The sequence below is a fragment of the Amblyomma mixtum genome, chromosome 5 (genome assembly GCF_055824585.1).
Source record: "Amblyomma mixtum isolate Tamu chromosome 5, ASM5582458v1, whole genome shotgun sequence".
Taxonomy (NCBI): domain Eukaryota; kingdom Metazoa; phylum Arthropoda; class Arachnida; order Ixodida; family Ixodidae; genus Amblyomma; species Amblyomma mixtum.
Window position 1 is genome coordinate 194,686,314 of NC_143016.1, and position 19,999 is coordinate 194,706,312.

General features: G+C 47.3%; 1 protein-coding gene and 1 long non-coding RNA gene across 2 annotated transcripts in view; both read right to left on the minus strand.

Moving 5' to 3' along the window:
- Positions 1–13,597, minus strand: part of LOC149345324 (uncharacterized) — a 14,707-nt gene extending 1,110 nt beyond the window's left edge. Inside the window, exons 1-2 of the mRNA XM_089547405.1 lie at positions 13,002–13,597; positions 12,186–12,573 (exon numbers count right to left, since the gene is read on the minus strand). Coding sequence (XP_089403531.1) covers positions 12,186–12,573; positions 13,002–13,597 — 984 coding nt within the window. The remainder of the gene's footprint in view (positions 1–12,185; positions 12,574–13,001) is intronic.
- Positions 13,598–16,861: 3,264 nt separating this feature from the next.
- On the minus strand, positions 16,862–19,335 carry LOC149345325 (uncharacterized). Its single transcript, XR_016282833.1, has 2 exons — positions 18,919–19,335; positions 16,862–18,405 (listed from the first exon to the last, which is right to left on the minus strand). It is a non-coding gene; the product is annotated as an uncharacterized LOC149345325 (long non-coding RNA).
- Positions 19,336–19,999: the final 664 nt, after the last annotated feature.

Here is a 19,999-nt window from a genome sequence, read left to right on the forward strand (position 1 = left end):
GCTCCGACACGTGCTATACTCCGTTTCATACATAGCTGTCAACGCTGCCAAAGGTACGAAAGTAGTCCGCTGCAAAAAACAAGCAAAATGTATCCGTCCGCCTCGCGTCGTGGCTGAGTGGTACGAAGCGCGCGCCTGTGTGTTCATTTTACAAAGGGCCTAGGTTCGACTCCCGGCTCGGGTGGGTTTTTTATTATTATTTTTTATTTTTCTTAAAAGATTCATTAGGTAGAAACTCGAAACTGTCAAACTCTTCTACCTACTTTGAAAAACGCCATGCCCTTTCTTACCGGCTGCAGCGGAGGACATCCTCTACGACAGCTGAGCTTCACGGCATTAAGGAAGCTGTTTCTTACATCCTGCGCCGAACCGCCGACCGTTGGGTTATCTTCACCGATTCGAAAGCATCTCTTCAGATCCTGGCCAACCTGCTGAAGAAAACGAATCACCAGCCAGTTTCCCTGGACATCGGATATCTACATCATTTAGCTATTGCCGCAGGCCACTGCATAACATTTCAGTGGGTACCTGCTCACTGTGGCATTCAGGCTAATGAAAAAGCAGATGAAGCGGCCCGTAAGGGCCACCAACATCGGAGATACATTAGAACTTTTTTTACGAAATCTGATGCGTCCCAGGTGGCCAAAAGTTTTGCTTCCGAAGAAATGTATCGGCTTTGGAGTTTGCCGACATATCAGTACCAATTTCTTCACTCAATCGACCCACATCTTAGATCAAGACTCTCACCCAGAATTCCTTGACATCTGGAAACACTTTATCATCGACTTCGTCTTAATGCTGCATATACAAACGGCTTACGATACCGTTTTAGACAAATGGACAGTCCGCACTGTGACAACTGTGCCGCGATAGAAACTGTGGAGCATATCTTGCTTGAGTGCCCTGCATATGCCAACGAGCGTGCGTACTATGAACATTGCATGCAGAAGCTCTGCTCAGTGCCCTTACAATGGACAAAGTTTTAGGTCCCTTAGCCTGCCTTAGGCAACAGAGACTTGCAATGACTTTTCTATTCACATATTTAAAAGACATTGGACATCTTGATAAGCTTTAAACTCACTTGCACGTCACCTTCATGCATTCTTCATACAGTGAACTTCGTCAGCCCATTTGACGGACTATGCACTCCATCACTCCATAGGTTACATCAATTCTCGCCATTGCATCCTTAGTACCCATTTCATGGCCGCATTTTATCTTCGTTTTTTTTTACCTCTTCCACTCTACTCTCCTTCTGTATTTATCTTCCAAATTCCCCTCCCTACGCAGAGTAGCATGCCAGCGATTTTTAAGCGCCGGCTAAATTCTCTGCTCTTCATTAAAGAGTCTCTCTCTCTCTCTCTCTCTCTCTCAAAGCGCTATTTACTTGTCTCGAAGGGAAAAGGCAGTGTAGTGTATTGGGGACGGACGTTATTGCGAAGTGTTTTTCTCGGGTACTGAACGACTTTTCAGCATGCGGCACACAATGAATCATTGTGCGGTGATAAAATTCAGTGTGGTGTCGGTTATTCGGAGCAGCCTCGGCTAGCGGCAACCTTGCATTGATCGGTGTACTCGGCGGCTTTAAAGTGAAGAGCGTCTGACTCGGGTCTCCTCTTTGAGCTGTTGTCACAAGGAAAATTCTTTGAAGTCCTTCCGTTCGTATTAATGTTTTGTATTAGATGTCGGATTCGGAGTGTTAAGTGAGTGAGCTAGTGCGGCGAGATGGGGATTGTTGAAAGCTCTGCATTTTTAGGCCCTGAGCAGAGATTTCGCTGCACAGGCCATCGAACGGAACAAGTGGTGTCGTATATTAGCACACTTGCCGCTGCAGGTGACATTGTTATTGTGAGAAGCCGACGACGAGGTTCCGTGGTTCATTAAGAGGGCGCACGAAGATGTTGACGAAGCTCGCTGTTCGTTCTCCTCACGGTAGCTCGTCGTCGTCCTCTCGCGGTATCAATATAAACGAGTAAAAATCCGGGCTTCTTACACAGCACTGAGGTGTAAGCGCAGGCAGCGAGAGTGAACGTTGCGGCCGGCATTTAATCGTTGACATCTGCTTTCATGTTTTAAGCATGAAATGCTTTTAGGTCCCGTTGTCGGCAGTGTGGTGACATCACGCCGAGACCGAGAGCCACCATCCGGGCACTGAAATCCACTCATCCGGGCACTGAATTCCACTCATCCGGGCTCTGAAACGAGAGCATCCGGGCACCGTACGAGACTTAACGAGATTTAACGAGACTCTCTAAGCCCTCCTACGGGACCGGCATACAAGCGCCAGTTGCTCTCCAAACGAGTCACAAAAAATACTGCTGCCAGTGTCTTCTCAATGTTTATCAAGATATCAGTCGAGCTGTGCATTTTATAATGCACGGAACTATAATTTCTTATTTCTAATGACGCGTGCAAAAAGCACATACATGCCACAATACACTTCGTTGTCATACGTGATCTGTTAGGGGCTTTGAGAGAAGGCCGCTTAGAGAAAGAGAACCCGCGTCTTTCGGGACAGGAGCCGAGCACCATAACCACTGAGCCACCGCGGCGGCCATTTGAGGAAAGGAAGTGCACATACCTTGCTCCCTGGGTCAGTGGACGCCTGAATCGCGCTTATAGGTACGTGGAGTGATGAGAAAGAGATGTGGGCTGCAGGCATTGACAACTTTGTGCCAAAAACGCGGCGCTGAAGACATAGGCCCTCGGCGTTGATTGTGTTCATTGGCGTTGGCGTTGACAACGTTTTACGCTCTGCAATAATTTTAAGGAAAGGAAGTGCGCATAACTGGCTCCCCGGGGTCAGTGGACAAGTATACATTCTTGTCAGGCCTGCGTTTCGTCGTCTCCACGTACGCTTCTGCATCGCCCTGCATTTCATGCTTACTCTACTCTCGGTTACGGGAGAGGCAGAGATTTTTTTAATCTTTGTAAATATTGTTAATGTTACAAATCATCTTTGTAACTAAGGTTGTCCATCTGTGCTCGATCGTAATCTACTATCGTGGGTAGGTAGGTAGGAAAGACTTTTATTGCTCTAGAAAGGTGCTAGTAGCAGACGAGAAAGAAGAGGTCCATCTTCCTTCTTCTCACAGGGTCGGTGCCCCTATTCCAGGTCTCCGCTGAGCTTCGCTGCTCGTTGGGCGTGCTGGATCAGACCTTGTTGGCAACCCAGATCGCAGCTAGAGAGCCGGCTCTCCCACTGTTCAGCACTCTGGTCTTTGCGAAAGCTATCGTTTTTACTGCATTCCCACGTGATGTGGTACAACGATGGTTTGCTGCCACACCACGGGCAAGTGTCCCGATATTGCGTCGGGTAAATCTTGCTAAGGATATGCAGGTTTGGGAATGTTCCTGTCTGCAATCTTCGCCAATACACTGCCTCTAGTTGATTTAGATCAGGATGAGGCGGCGCATAGCGGATCCGTACCCCCTTATAGTAGTTGAGAATGTCTGAGTACGTAGGGCTGACTCGGTCGGGTAGATCGTCCGATTGGGAGGAAGCTCGGCTCGTATACCCTCGAGCTACCTCGTCGGCGCGTTCGTTCCCCGCTATGTGGGTGTGTCCTGGCAACCAGTAAATGCTATGCGTGACTTTTGGTGGGGTCGCGCTCTGGAGGAGCCGGAGCGCGGCGCGACCTATGCGGCCGTTCATGTAGTTACGGAACGTTTCTCTCGAATCTGTAAGGATTCGTTGTTTTTCACTGCTGCCAGAACTCATAAAGGTTTTGAAAACTGGTGCTGTAGATTATAGAATGGTATATTTATCATTTGCTACGCATATCATGCGAATGGCCTACAGGGGTTGTACGATCGGTGATTTTTACAGTAAAGAGAAGAGGGCACCAAAAATTATCTTGCTCAAAACTGCTTACATGCTTCAAAAAGCGAGTTTTTTTAATATTGGTGAGTGCTCCCATAAAAAAAAAGCTGCACTTCAGGTGAACCACTCAAGCATAAGGGCACAAATAACAAGTGTTAAATTCTTTATTAAAAGGCACTTTCTTAGACTCTTGAGCGCCATTTGTCCTGGCAGTTTTGAAAGTATATAGATCAACATTTTAGAGCTGGAACATGGGTTAAATATATAACTGCAGCAGGGGACAAACATGAAAACTGCAAAACAAAATTTGGCATACACCAGACGTACCAAGTCAGAGACTAACAGAGCAGTGTCGTCCACAACTTGGAACAAATAGTATATAAAGGAGTGCAATTACACAGCGAGTTATAAAATTTTAAGGCTAACCAGATGGGTAGCACTTATCTGAAGCATTGTCTTTGATGCCTGTACCTGAGGATGAAGTCATGTGTCCTGGCAAGGCCACAGGGCACTTAGGAGTCTTACAATATTTAACACACAATAAATACATCAGAATGGTATGTACAGAAATTGCGAGCTGAGACAGCAATGAAACAAGGCACAAAGCACGATATGCACAAGGTTAAAAAAATTATCATAATTATCAAGACCTTGCACACTCGACTAGGAATGATGGTGATTGCTGATGTAACATACAATGTATATGGCACTTTACTATCACAATGAGCCACTGCGGTGGCTCTGCAGTTATAGTGCTCGGCTACTGACTAGAAAAACTGAGGTTCAATTCCTGCCGTGGCAGTCACATTTCGATAGAACAGTGTTAGAGGGCCGCGTGTAACTGTGCAAGAACTCCAAGTTGTTGAAATTCCAATAGTGTCTCCATAGCCTCAGTTGCTTAAGGACGTTAAACCCAATAATCCGACCAAACTATCGAATGGCAGAAATCTCATCAAGCACAAATTGCAATACATTTAAGTTGAAGCAAGTGAGTGACAAAAATATCAAACGTGGCAACACTGTTGAGAGAAAAAGAAAACATTGCAATATTCATACATTAGCATCACATATTGCAGTGTATTGAGATATGTGCAACAAACAAGAATGTGGTGACAAAATCCTGCACAGAGCACTAATAATGATGGTAACCAATGTGCATTTGAATAATAACAATAACACTTATTTTCATCAAGAGCAGGGGGAAAATACTGGAGCTGAGCAGAAAAAGCCGCCACAAAGACAGCTTGACGAGGCTGCAAGCAACCACACTGCAGTTCAGCGTCATTGAACTTCATATAGACTATACTGAAAAAGTGGTAGTATGCAGGCGCACATTGTTAATAGCCCAAAATATAGAGACGACATTGCAAAGTTGCACTATTTGCAGTCCATGGGAAAAAACTGGTAGGGGTTAACGTAGTTAAATCAAGCAGGACGTGCAAAAGAGAACCTCTCCTTTCCTTAACCTCCTCCTTTATCTCTTTTTGCCACACAGTTTTCTTTCTCAGGGTTCATACGTCTGGAGCAGTGCTTTCACAGTAATACCCAGTCCAAACAATCACAAAATAATTGTGACAACTTGCACATCCAAATGAAAACAGCCATAACACATTATGTAACTCATGTGACATGAGTAATAATATTACACAAGAAATGACCTAGAAATAAAAAATGTTGCACAGTGAGAATGTCATAAAGTTCAGAGAAAGAAAGGATAAAACAATTATCTGACATAAACTATCTCCTGAGTTGCTTGACAGAGGCACTTTTACTTAAAGGGCAACTGACTACCCTCTGGTCGAAAGCGTAGTTGCAGCCATCGCAATCAACAACTTCGCCATGCGCCTCTCCTTCCGTTTCCTCCTCGAGATTTTCCTCTCTCACGCCTCGTAGAGTAGGCTCCGCAAGGGAAAGTCACCCTTCCTCCTCCGATGTAAGCCGGAGGCGTGGTGTCCGGTGGAGATGCGTCACATGTCTACGTCATGGCACCGTCTTGAATAGAATTTTTTTCTTGGTTTTTGCTACCCGGTCCTCTCCCCAGTTGCTGTTTTTTTTTCTGTTTGAAGCTTGTTTTTTTTTTAACCTTCTCCACTCCTTTCCCTGCACTTCCTGGTTGGGTGTGCAACAAAACTGCTCGACCCCTATTACGGGCCTGTATTCGTACCTCGCTTTTCTATCGTCATTGAGCAATGCTTGGAGCGCGTGCATTTTGCTGCCTTGCTCCGCTGTGCTCACATGTTTTTCCGCACTCCGTGCCTTCCGTGTTGTCTGAGGCGGCTTGTCCTTGGCGACGTTTTTTTTTTTTTTCGCGGCCGGCCTTTGAGAAGTAAAACTCGTGCGTGGTTTCTCCCGCCGCTTTTTATGTTTTTGTTTCTTTAGCTATATTTTGCTGCGTCTAGCAACCTGTGCAGTCTTGCCCTTTGTCGGGCTCTCTGGTTCCGCTCCTCGATCTACGAAATAAATGTCCAATGGAAGACCAGCGCCGGCCATGTCTGTCACTGTGTCCTGTCTTTCCCGCGCTGTGGCACGAAGTTGTCAACGGACTCTTGTTTGTCATTGGGATTCGAAAGTTCGCGATTCGAAAGTTCGCGAGTGTGGGCTCGGCAGCAGCACATCGAGCACAATGCTCAGGAACCCATTTTGCTTCATTGCGCAGGTTTTGGCCGTCTTGCTGCCCGTCAACCATCATGCCTCGGTTATGATTTCTTCGAAGTGCCTTCATATCAAGCAAGTGACGTTTGCTTCGAGACTCCAGCACGTGCCACCCTTTGCTTGATTAACCACCCCAGCGTGCCTATCACCACCGTTTCTGCGACTGCGCCATCACTGGGAACGTTACATCACGAGGGTATCGACGCCTATATAAGAAGCTCCTCATCGCCGCCGGCATCCAGTGGGCTCGGCAGCAGCACATCGAGCACAATGCTCAGGAACCCATTTTGCTTCATTGCGCAGGTTTTGGCCGTCTTGCTGCCCGTACAACCATCATGCCTCGGTTATGATTTCTTCGAAGTGCCTTCATATCAAGCAAGTGACGTTTGCTTCGAGACTCCAGCACGTGCCACCCTTTGCTTGATTAACCACCCCAGCGTGCCTATCACCACCGTTTCTGCGACTGCGCCATCACTGGGAACGTCACATCACGAGGGTATCGACGCCTATATAAGAAGCTCCTCATCGCCGCCGGCATCCAGTGGGCTCGGCAGCAGCACATCGAGCACAATGCTCAGGAACCCATTTTGCTTCATTGCGCAGGTTGGTAACTATTTATCTGCCAGTTGCTATCGTAGCGATAACCGCTTTCTGTTGCTGCTGCCCTGCCCACTGTGTATAAAAAATGCTTTGTCGTACGTTTATTCTTTCCAAGACGATCTGTTAAAATGTGGTGACATAGAATCAAATCCAGGCCCAGATATGACAGAAAAGGAAATGCTGCAGCAGCTACTCTTGGGCCAAAGCACCCTGGCGTCGTCTGTGAACGACATTCTGGCAAAACAGGGTTCTTTTGAAGAAAAGATAGATGGCTTGACAGATAGGATTAAAAATCTTGAAAATGAGGTAGCAACGATCAATACTTTAAGAACGGAATTGCAGGACCTGAAGTCGACTGTAACTAAAATGGAAGGCACCATTACATACCTGTTAAATAAAACAGACGACCTGGAAAACAGGAGCCGTAGGAACAACCTACTTATTTTCGGAATAAAAGAGAATGAAGAATCAGAAGCAGAGCTTAGGGAGAAAATAACAAGGGAAATTTTTGACGAGAAGTTAGGAGTGGCAATAAACAGTATAGAAAGGTGCCACAGAATAGGTATGAAATCAACAAAGAATCGCCCTGTCATCATAAAATTGAGTGACTACCGAGAAAAGGCTTCAATAATGAAGGCATGCCCGAAGTTGAAAGGCACAGATTTTTCGGTTAGTGAAGACTTCTCAAAAAGAATTCGTGACGTCAGAAAAAAGTTATGGGAAAGCGCATCTCGGGAAAAGAGCAATGGTGCCAAGGTTAAGCTGGTGTTTGACAAGCTTAGCATCGACGGTAACATGTTCGGATGGGATAATGCAAGAAACACTCGGTATAAAATCCCGAGGAACCAAAAGTGACACCAACAAGGGAACAGTCTGGTTTTCAAAATTCTTAACATAAACTGTCGCAGCGTCGTAAACAAAGCTGCAGAACTCGAAGGCATGCTGTTCTCACATGACGCGGACGTTGCCATGCTTACCGAGACCTGGCTAAGCAATGAAATATTTGACAGTGAATTTGTACCTAAAGATTATAAGGTTTTTCGTAGTGACCGTGACAGAAGAGGTGGAGGAGTGGCAATTTTAATGAAATCATCATTGCAACTTTTCAGGATGCCTGATGCTCAAGGCATTGAAGCCATATTTTGCAAAACATACATCAACAGGGTTCGCTTTGTTCTTTGTGTTTTTTACAGGCCTCCCAACTCTTCTGTTGCGGCCTTGGAAAACTTAAGAGCATATTTACAATGCCATGTAAAAAGAGATGATAGACTAATACTGGCTGGTGATTTCAACTTGCCTAATATTGACTGGCACACCTTTTCATCATTCTCTGCCCATAATGCTGATACTGTAATGCTCGACATTGTGTTCACATTTGACCTGCTGCAAGTAGTAAATAATTTTACGAGAATGCAAGGAGCCGCGGGATCAATTCTAGATCTATTTTTTGTCAGTGGTGCCATCCGCAATTTGGTAGCCTGTGAAGTCACAAACGGAATATCCGATCACAAAGCTGTGCTGCTGAGCTTGTCAAATGTGTACCCAGATCGTCAAACTAGCGTGCAATTTTTTCCCAATTTTTCGCGTGCGGAAGACGAATCTATTCTGGACATGCTTGATTCATGTTATGAGAATTTTAGGAATAGCACTGATAGTGTGAATGACCTATGGCTTACTTTTAAAATGATCGTCTCCCATTGTATTGCCCGTTTCGTTCCCAAAATTGCAAAAAAGTCTGTGTACCGCAATCCTTGGATTTCTCGGGAGACGTTACGCTTGCAGCGAAGGCTTAAAAGGTTAAAAAAGAAATCAAGCAGGAATTCATCATTAAAACCAATTGTGGAAGCAATTTCAGAGGAACTTAAGCAGAAAATAATTTGCGACAAAGAAAAGTATTACGGAACGCTCCTGCCCTCGTTCATTAAAACGTCTCCCGAGAGATTCTGGCGCCAAATCACGCCCAAATCTTCTTCCACGAACGAATTCATAGTAGACGGCAAATGTGTGCGTGATGAGGCTGTTGTTTGTTCTGCGTTCAACAAATTTTTTCAGTCAGTATTCACAGAGGATAATGGATGCCTGCCCAACTTTTCTGCAGCACTCCCTGCCATATCTGATGTTGTAATTTCAGAGACTGGTGTTTGTAACTTGCTTTTGAACCTTGATGTCAAAAAATCAGCAGGTCCCGATAACATACCAAACACTTTTTTGAAGCGCTATGCGGAGTGGTGCGCAAAGTACTTGACAGTAATATTCAACAGATCTTTACATGACGGATCTTTACCGGATGACTGGAGGACTGCCGCGATTAAACCTCTGCACAAAACCGGAAAAAAAGCACACATCGAGAATTACCGACCCATATCTCTAACTTCCACATCATGTAAAATTTTAGAACATATAATTCATAAACATATATTAGGTTTCTTGGAACAGCACAAAGTACTTACCGATTTTCAGCATGGTTTCAGGCGTGGGTTTTCCACAAGTACACAGTTAGTTGAAACTGTGCATGACTTTGCTCAGTCGATTAACCAGGGAAAACAAACAGACGCAATATTCATGGATTTCCGTAAAGCATTTGATAAGGTGTCACATAACAAACTAATTCATAAATTAAGTTATTACATTAAAAATGACAGGATACTTGCATGGATTAAAGCTTATCTCTCGAACAGATGTCAGTTCGTCACTCTGAACAATATTTCTTCTAGCAGTGTCCGGGTTATGTCTGGCGTCCCCCAGGGATCTGTTTTGGGACCACTCTTATTTCTTTTGTTTATTAATGACATTGTGGCAGATCTTTCAGTTCGCGTGAGGCTGTACGCGGATGACTGTATCCTTTATCAAGTGGTGTCTTCAGTTGACGACCAGGTGCGTCTAAATAATGACCTAGCGAAAGTGGTTGCGTGGTGCAACAAATGGCAGATGTGCATTAATTTTGAAAAAACCGTGTTCATGAAAATTACAAACAAGAAAATGCCTCTTCATTATGTGTACGGTACTAATAGCATATCATTATTAGAAGTGACAGAGTATAAGTATTTGGGCCTATGGATTACTAACAACCTTTCGTGGTCAAAACACATAGACGCTGTAGTAGCAAACTCAATGCGGAAGCTATTTTTCTTGAGGCGCTCCCTAAAGTCATCCCCATCTAGTGTTCGTCTATTGGCCTACAATTCTCTCATCCGTCCATTACTAGAATATGCCGTAATCATTTGGGACCCTTTCACGTTAACAAACATTCAGAAATTAGAGCGAATACAGCATAAAGTGGTTAGATTTGTTTTTAACTCATATGGCCGTGCATCTATAAGTGAGCTCGTGAGGCGAAGTGGGTTACCCCCCGTCGTTGAGCGGAATCGTGTTTATCGATGAAAGTTATTCTTCCAGCTTATAAAAGGACATTATAAAGTTGATACCTCTAATTAATTTTCTTACTCCTCAGGTTATAACACGAGACAAAGGCATGCACTAACAATCACCCCTTTGAACGCGCGAAATAACTGCTTTAAATATTCTTTTTTTCCGAGGACAATTACTGATTGGAATAAACTTAATAGCGAGACTGTTAATCAAAATTCTTTACTTCTGTTTGAAAAGTGCCTGTAAATGTTGTGAATTTGTGTGTGTTTATATGCTTGTATTTTGTTTTGTCCCACCCTGCTATGATCTGTACAAGATCGCAGTATCTATAAATAAATAAAAAAAAAATCGTCCTCGTACTGAAATGGCCCCTGCCGTGCGTGGAAGGCTGGAAGGTTTGGACCAACAAATGGACCCGTACGCCTGACTTCAGCCGCGGCTCAAGGAGCTGCTCAGTTTTACTATTTACTACTATTCACTACTATTTATTGCTATTTACTACGATTTATTACTCTCTGTGTTACTATTTTTAACTTTTTATGTACCCCGCCGCGGTGGCTCAGTGGTTACGGCGCTCGGCTGCTGACCCGAAAGACGCGGGCTCGATCCCGGCTGCGGCGGCCGAATTTGGATGAAGGCGAAAAGAGGCCCGTGTGCTGTGCGATGTCAATGCACGCTAAAGAACCCCAGGTGGTTGAAATTTCCGGAGCCCTTCACTACGGCGTCCCTCATAGCTTGAGTTGCTTCGGGACGTTAAACCCCAATAAACCAAACTTTTTATGACTAGGGTTCAAGCCTGTCGCCGGGCGCTAGCGCCCGGCGACAGGCTTGAAACAACAGAGGAAGTTCCTTAAAACAACAGGAGGTTCCTTAAAACAACAGAGGAAGCTTCCTCTGTTGTTTTGTTTTTTCCTTCATGTGCGTTTGTAGGCATGTGCAAAAGCAAAGCAGAAGGCGCTGCGGAAAACGTTGCGCAAACGGCGCGACCCCGCGGCTACGCCCAACCTTCTCCCGTCAGTCAGAATGATGCACCAATGGAATGCCTTTAGCGAAAGAGACCTGCATGACGTCAAAAGAGCCAGAGTAGAGGGCGTGGATTTTTTTTTTGTGGAAGGAAAGAACTAGCGGGCTTTGGTTTGAATTTTTACAGCTTTTCGGGGCGCGCATAGCTTTCATATTTTGCAGAGGTTATCTTCGATGCCTCATCTATGCAGTGGGCTTGTTTTTCAAAAATGTCCGGACCCTGGGCAGGTGCTCTTTAACGCACCGTAGTGGCACCTTAATGCTCTAGATCCTCAATGTCACTCAGTTCAGAGCTGGAATCTTCTGATGAGCTGCTCGAGCTACCAATAGTGAAAACTACTGGCTGGATTTTTTCGTCGAAAATTATATCCCTTTCCGAGGCTTCGTCTTCAATGCGCTCAGCATGGGCACATATCTTTTTCCAGTCTTCCTTTGATACATGTTCCAAAGCCTGAGGGAGCAGCTTCTCAACTTCAGCCAAGGTGAAAGCTCTGTTTTTTTTTTTTGCTACAAAGCCTTTCACCATGCTCCACACCTGCTCAATTGGATTGAATTCACAATGGCAAGGAGGCAGTCTCAACACTTCGTGGCCATGTTTCGCAGCAAGTGTGTCAATTGCACACACAGTGTGTCCGTTCGTTACTCGTTTGCACAAATCGAGTAGCTCAGCTCGCACCATTTCTGCTGACCATGATATGCCCTTCCTTGTGAGCCATGCCTGGATTTCAATCTTCCGAGTTGATGTCGTTGGTGGCTTTTCGAGGGCGACGCTATAGTAGGGGGCATTATCCATAACACTAATGCTGCTGTTGAGTATATTCGGCAGAAGCTTGCTTGAAAACCACTCCTCGAAGTACTTGCCGTCCATCTCTGCTGATGCACCCTTCTTCTCTCTGAAGAAGTCGGCAGCACAGCTCACAAAGCCTGTGTGGCTGCTTCCTGCATGAACGAGGATCAGGCGGCTTCCTTTCCCTGATGGCGCTGGCAGACCTGTTGTTAGGCCCCTAAGAAAAGTATCTTGCGATGACTTGACTGTGCTGTCCTTCCACACATGTTGCTTGGTATGGCCAGCGTTTACCCAAGTCTCATCGAGGTATATGATGCAGCTGCACGGAAGCCGCAGATAAAAATCTCGCTTGAGTAATTGTTATCAAAATATTCGCCCTGGAAAGATAGAAGATCACGTGTTCAAATATTAGAAGATTTTGAATGTCCAATAGAGTATTCTTAAATTCAGCATGCGAATTGAAAGTGCCTATTCAAAACAAAAATTATAATTTTAACGTTTTTTGAATAATCGGCACCAAGTTGCAAGTACCGGAAAAGGTCACAAAAAGCGAGAAATTCATTCTTCTTTGCAGTATCAAAGCACCATCTGCTATTCCATGTCACCACTGATTCGCATTTGATTTTGTTTTAGAAACGGTATTCCTGAATTCATAAAAATAGTACATGACGGAAACAGATGTAATTAAGGTGCGGCAAAAAAAGGACAAATCACTGTATTAACGACCATTAAAAACGAAACACTTACCTCCCTTGGCTCCGGAATGCTTTGATAGCTCTGAGATACCGGCGCCGCCAGGCTACGATGTCAGATCGCTCGATGAGTGCAAGACTTCGCTTTCGTTTTTCGAACTTAAAACCGATATCTTTTAGTAACCTCCACAAGGTAGCCTTACTCATGTCCGGCAAATCGGCATCTTCGTTCACTTCATACAGGATTCTGTCCAAAGTAGGTGTTTCGCGTTCAGCATACATACGATGTAACTTGAGTCGGGTGGCGTTGACTGCAAAGCTGTCATATTTCACACTGCGAGAGCTAGATATTGTCACCTTGCTAGGTCGTTTTTGCGGTAATCTTATTCCAGTAGCGAGACCTTCCTTCTTAAACCTCGCAACTGTCCGAGGGCTCACCGCGGTCATCTCGCCCACAGTTTCGAGAACTTCGCGCACAGTCTTCTCCGTGAAGTGCTTCCTTACGCTAGAGTAAACGTTGACAATAACCTGCTTGGAGAACAGGAGAATAACCTGCTTGGAGAACTTCAGCTTGGAGAACAGGCGAGCAGGAAATGTTTTTGAAGCCGCAGTGGGCGAAGAAAACAAGCGAGTAGGCGATAGCGGTGCCATTTTCGCATACTCGGAAACCGAAAGACCTTTCGAAAGACGACTTCGCCGGCAGGCCTAGCTGCGAAAACCTGATACAGGAGGAGCTGAAAAAAAAACCCAGAAAACTAAGGCACTCTGTTTTGAAGAACATTAAAGAAAAAGCAGTCTTTGTGCAAAAGAAAACACCATTATCATTATACTGCAATATTAACCAACAATAACTTTAATTTGTCGTCGTTAGGCCACTGTCGCCTCAGGTGGCCTCCATGAAGGGACGACATCGAGGACCCAATCTGTGATGCTCGTTGTACTTTTTTGTTTTCGTTACGCATAATCTTTTCCGCCGTAGGGCCGCGACTGCCTTCACGAAGTGAACGCGAAGATCAGAAGGGGTGCGGGGCGGCACGTAGAGCCATGTAGAGGTAGAATCGCTAGCTGTGTGGCATCGGGTTGCATCACGCTACAGCGCGCGGCGACTACGTTCACGAAGTCTGCGGGCGAGCTTACGCCTTCTCACACGTAATCAGTCCGAAGTCTCTGCCGACGTCTTTTAAAGCGAAAAACTTTACTACGCCATGTTCCGCGAGTTTCGCTGGCTCCGTTGCTCCTGGGTCAGTGGACGCCTGAAAATCGCTTCGAGTTACGTGGCGTTGGTGAGAGAGATGACAATGTTGTGCCAGAAACGCGGCACTGAAGCTATACACCGTCGACGTTCATGGTTGGTTTATGTGGTTTAACGTCCCAAAGCGCTACTGATTTTAATCCGACTATTGCTTTTCGGGAGATCTCTCTCCTGTATCAAAACGCTCACGGCCGATACCCACCCCCCTGTAAAGGCCTAAAGAAGGCAGAGGAGCGTTGGCTACTTCGCCTCTACACCAACACGGTACTGTGCCCGGCAGTCCTCAAACATTTCAATTCGGCCTTTTCGGGGGAGTGTCCACACTGTGGGGAAGTGTTTGCGGACACGTATCACATGGTGTGGGCATGCCCTGCCAATCCTGCTTTCCCTCCCCACCCCCACCCCACCCGAGAGGACTGGGAGGCTGCCCTGCTCGGCTGCTCAACTCTCCAGGACCAACGAGCCCCGGTGACAAGAGCCCGGGCCGCCGCGGAGGCCACAGGGATCCCGGACTAGGGATCCCTCCTAGTGATTGTGAGGGCCGGGTCCTTCAGGCACGGTCCAAGCAATATCTCTCTTGTATATAGTATTAATAAATGTTTTACACCACCACCACCAAAGCGACTCAGGCTATGAGAGACGCCATAGTGAAGGGCTCCGGAAATTTCGACCACCTGGGGTTCCTTAACGTCCACTGACATCGCACAGTACACGGGCCTCTAGAATTTCGCCTCCATCGAAATTCGACCGCCGCGGCTGGGATCGAACCCGCGTCTTTCGGGTCAGCAGCCAAACACCATATGGCTACGAGCTACAGCGGCGGCTCATTGGTATTAGCGTTGACAACGTTCTATACGTTCTAACTGCCCCCGGGGGTCCCGGAGGCAGTGGACGCCTGACATCGCTTCGAGGTTCGTGTCGTTGGTGAGAGAGAGGTGGGCTGCATGCCCTAGCGCTGACAACGTCGTGCCAGACACGCGGTAGTGTAGCAATAGGCCGCAGCGTTGATGGGTGAGCAACCTCTCCCGATCAACCATTAACTGGCTACCTATCCAGTGTCGGGAACGCAGTCAATGTTACGGACGCCAAGCCACGTCTAAATGACCGATGCACCACAGCTTTCGCTCTCTAGCCAGGTTCAACAGTGGTTAAACCGCAGCTTATTAAGGCGGAAGTCTTTAATGCCTCATCGTTGTAAGCAACAGTTGTCGACAGAAATGGCACGCTTTTCAATTGGTCGAAATGGTCGTGGCGTCACAGTGCGCGATGTTCAAACGGGGCCAATAGTACTTTGGCTAGTAACCATGCGACCAATTAATGGGATCGTATAGTGATGCTCCAAGTAAGTGGCACTGAGTTTAGTTAATTGCTTCCCAATTAGCCTAATAAACCTTTCTAATCAGGCCAGAGTCTAGTTAGTTGCTTAATCACCCAATTAGCCTAATTAACCTTTCAAATCAGGCCAGCTAAATAAATAAAACCGAATAGAAAATCGGTCGAGTTCGGGAATCGTATCCCGTTCTCCGGAGTGTGAGACGAGCATGCTAACCACTCCGCCATGCCAGCTTTTTTTCTTTCTTGCATGAAAGAACCTCCGTAGAAAGGAGGAAAACTTCAATCAGACTGGTTCGCGTCTCAAGTTACCGGTCTGCTTAATAGGAGCCCGCCGTAGCCCTAACTCAACACTACATCCCCATCAAAACATCAAAATTCAGGGAGGCACACACATGCATCTAGGCCCGGCAGCCAGCTTGGAGGTTCTTCGCGTGCAGCATATACACTCCTCACCAAAGCACACTGTTCACGAAACACAGATTTGGACGATCTTTGGTGGCTCGGTATGTCTGTCCATCATACGGCTCTTCCAAAGACTGAATAGTCCCATCAACATAAACAGATCATAAGGCACAACAGAGTTTTTGTCAACAGGCAGAAATCTAATAGTGTATGGTGTAATTTCAATGTCCTTCTTAAGAGTTCGTTGTAGTATGTCCCAAAAGAACATGACATCACGGCAGAATATGAAGCAATGATCAATTGTCTCAGGCACGTTACATAGACGGCAATTCGCATTCCAGGGTACAAACATCCCCTTGTCATTAAGAAATGTCTCGACAGGCAGCGTCGCTGTGTGTAGTTTGAAAAAGGTGATGGTGAAAAACATTTATGGGCAATTAAATATTTTACAGAAAGGTGATTGGGGTAGGACCCTATTGGCCCTTTCCCCTCACAGTACTAGGTGGAGCCCCTATTCCTGAGCCCCATTGGCAAGCAACGCCGCCCGCGTCCGTTGAACCTGTCAGATCTTGACAGCCGAGCAGGGCCGCCTCCCAGTCCTCTCTGGTGGGGTTGGGGTTGGGGGGGATAGATGGGTTAGATTGACACGCCCAAACCATGTGGAAGGTGTCAGACACCTCCCTACAGAACTGGCACGTGCCATCAAATGATGTATTGAAATGTTTAAGCACCGCCGGGCACAGTACAGTGTTAGTGAGAATTTTGATAAGGAGGCGCTCGTCAGCGCGATCCAGACCCTTACAAGGGGCCGGGTAGCGCCGGTGCTCCTCCTTGTAGTAATCGGTGATTTGTTTGAATGCAATGGCCAGATTGTCTGATTGGGAGTATGTCGTGTCTTGCGAAGGGAAACGACACTGTAGCCGAGGTGCAACAAGAACTCGGGTTTATTGTCAGCCGGCCGTCAGACCGAGCGTCCCGCTGGTCGACGACTGCCCGTGCAAACCAACACGCATGTGCTTATATCGAGATACAGACAGGCAAGGGGGCGGTGCCCAAATACCGGCACGTGGCCGTGATTGGCCGTTTGCTTATCGTGATACAAACACTACATTCCCCCTTCCCTAGACGATGCATGCTCTCATTACACATGGTTGACATTTATAACAAACGGTTAGTTTTTATACAGAAATAACAGAAACAAGTGAACGGTTCAAACTCTAGTTCAAAAAATTGGTTGACACAATCACGGCACTGATGTGTACCGATCCGGCGGACGTCTTTCCCTTGTCGGATACCGATGTCGTGTTGAGGCTTCGTGGCCCCTGTCGCCAGGAGAAGACCCCGAGTCGTGATCGATGTCTTCGGAACCGAGGGCTTCCGTCGATACTCCGCCTCCTGCGGCAAACGCCCCTGGATCTTCCTCAGCTGTGCCCGCTGCTTGTTTCGGCGGCTGCATGGCACTCTGTTCATCAGTGCCCGTCGATGACCCAGATGGTTGCCACAGCTGCCAGGAGTCCTCGCCATGGGCGCCACAACCGTGGTCCGCAGACGTTGCCTCCGGGTCTGCCTGCCTTGTGCGTATGTGGTCTTGATGCCTCTTCCACTCCATGACCCCACGTGGTGTTGTCACCTGTAGCACATAAGACACTGGCCCCGAGCGTGACGTCACCGTTGCCTCTAACCATCTTGGACCTACTCTAGAGTTCCTCACAAACACTTTGTCCCCAACGCAAAAACTTCTCTCAAGTTCTCTTCGACTGCCAGTTTGTCGAAATTGCTTTTGCTCGACCACTGAACGAGTACTAGGCTTAAGTAAATCGAGTCGAGTTCTGAGGGGTCGCCCGATCAAAAGCGAAGCCGGAGATTGCTGGGTGGTTGCGTGAGGTGTATTCCGGTACGCTAGAAGGAAACTGGCTAGTCGTTCTTCAACGGGCCGGGCTCTGTTGTCCTTTCGCAGGGCTTCTTTAACTGTTCGTACAAATCTTTCAGCCAAACCGTTACTTGACGGGTGATATGGCGCGGACCGTACATGTTTTATTCCGTTCATCTTGAGGAATAACTGAAATTCCTCGCTGCAAAACTGCGGCCCGTTGTCTGACACGATGACCTCGGGCAATCCAAAACGGCTGAAGAGGTCACGCAGCTTACCGATGGTAGCTTCTGTCGAGGTCGACGGCATCAGGAAAACCTCCGGCCACTTTGAATGAGCGTCTACCGCCACCAAAAAGTTGCGCTGAAGAAACGGGCCAGCAAAATCCAAGTGGACTCGGGCCCATGGCCTCGTAGGCCAAGCCCACGGATGAAGGGGAGCTTGGGTAGGCAGCGCTCGTTGCTGCTGGCAGGCCGCACACGTTTTCACGGTGTTCTCCAAGTCGGCGTCAATTCCTGGCCACCAGACGTAGCTCCGGGCAACTTCCTTCATCCGCACTACTCCAGGATGCCCCTCGTGCAGCTCGTCCAGGATTGTCTTCTGTAAATAAGGGGGAACCACAATGCGCATTCCCCAAAATAAACATCCTTGGTTAACCGACAACTCCAGTCTTTCTGAAACGAATGGTTTCATCTCATCAGCCACTCGCTCGGGCCATTGACCCGTTACCGCGTGAAGAACCTGCCGTAAGGTATGGTCACGTGATGTTTCCCGCGCAATGTCCGAGCTTGTTATCGGGAAAGTCTCCCACCGAAGTGCGTAGCAGGCGGTTACTTCGTCGTCCTCTTCCTTCTCGCCACTCCCGGGCAGCGGTAGACGCGACAGACAGTCTGCCTCTACGTTGCTTTCCCCTGAACGATATACTATTGCGAGGATCTGTGAGATTGCAGGTCTTATTTTAAACAGACACAAAAGTACAAACAATAAACGAGGCGGCTTTTATCGGTAAGGAGACCAATTTCAGTATGAGAGCGAAGAAAAAAGGAAAGGAACAAGAGAGCAACGCAACAACACACGGGAAAAACACACGGGGGAACAGAACAAAGTGCTTACGCAAAATGCAGGAAAAAGAGTCAAAGAGGAAAGTTCACACTACTTGTCTTATTCGAGCAACGAGCGGAGAGGACTGGCTGGGTGTCGGGCAGTCAAGGAGTCTCTTGGCGTTCCAACGTCGATGCAACGCTACCGCAGCGTCAGCGTTCGTGGGCTCCCGGCACGGTTCCCAGGTCTGGTATCCCGGAAAAAGGTCACGTAGGCGCCAGAGGCGGCCTGTGTGGAGCAGCTGACGGATGGACGGAGAAGAGTGGCGCCTGGGCCTGGTGGTTGAGGGTCTCGACGATGGATGTCCAGGTCTGGTGGCCCGGACGTCTGCGGCTAAGGCCCAAGCCCGGAACTCGGGGAGCCAGCAGAACTCGTCCACGTCCGTCGCCCACCGCGCTCTTCTCTTCTCTGCCACGTAATCCTCTTCAACCTGCCCCGCGTTCCCCTCCGCACGCGCTCCTCGTGCTTTGTCTTCTTCTCCTCACGAACGCCGCTGGGTGGCGCTATCTCCTTACAACTATATCGTAACGGTAGGCCGACAGCGTAATTGCCCACCTCTGCAAACGAGCCGCGGCAATGCTTGGTATTCCTGTTCTGGGACCGAGTATCGTCTGTAAAGGCTTGTGATCAGTTACCAAGCTGAACTCTCTACCGTAAATATAGTAATGGAACTTCTTAATTCCGAAGACTAAGGCGAGTGCTTCTCGCTCTAACTGGCTGTAGTTCCGTTCACTCGGCGATAATGTGCGTGATGCAAACACGATCGGCCGCCTGGAACCATCTTGTTCCACTTTCGATAAGACTGCACCCAGCCCATAAGATGAGGCATCGCACACTACCTGAAGCTGAGCTTCCGGATCGTAATGAGCCAGCACCGGCGCTTTTATTAGCAGCCTTTTTATCTTTTTGAATGCTATGTCGCACTGTTCACTCCAGACCCACGGCGCATTCTTGCACAGCAGCTGATTCAGTGGGAAGATGACTGTTGATAACTCTGGCAAAAATTTTCCGTAGTATGTCACCATGCCCGTAAACGTTCTCAGCTGTTTTTTATCGGCTGGGACGGGGGCTTCTAATACGGCCTTTACCTTCT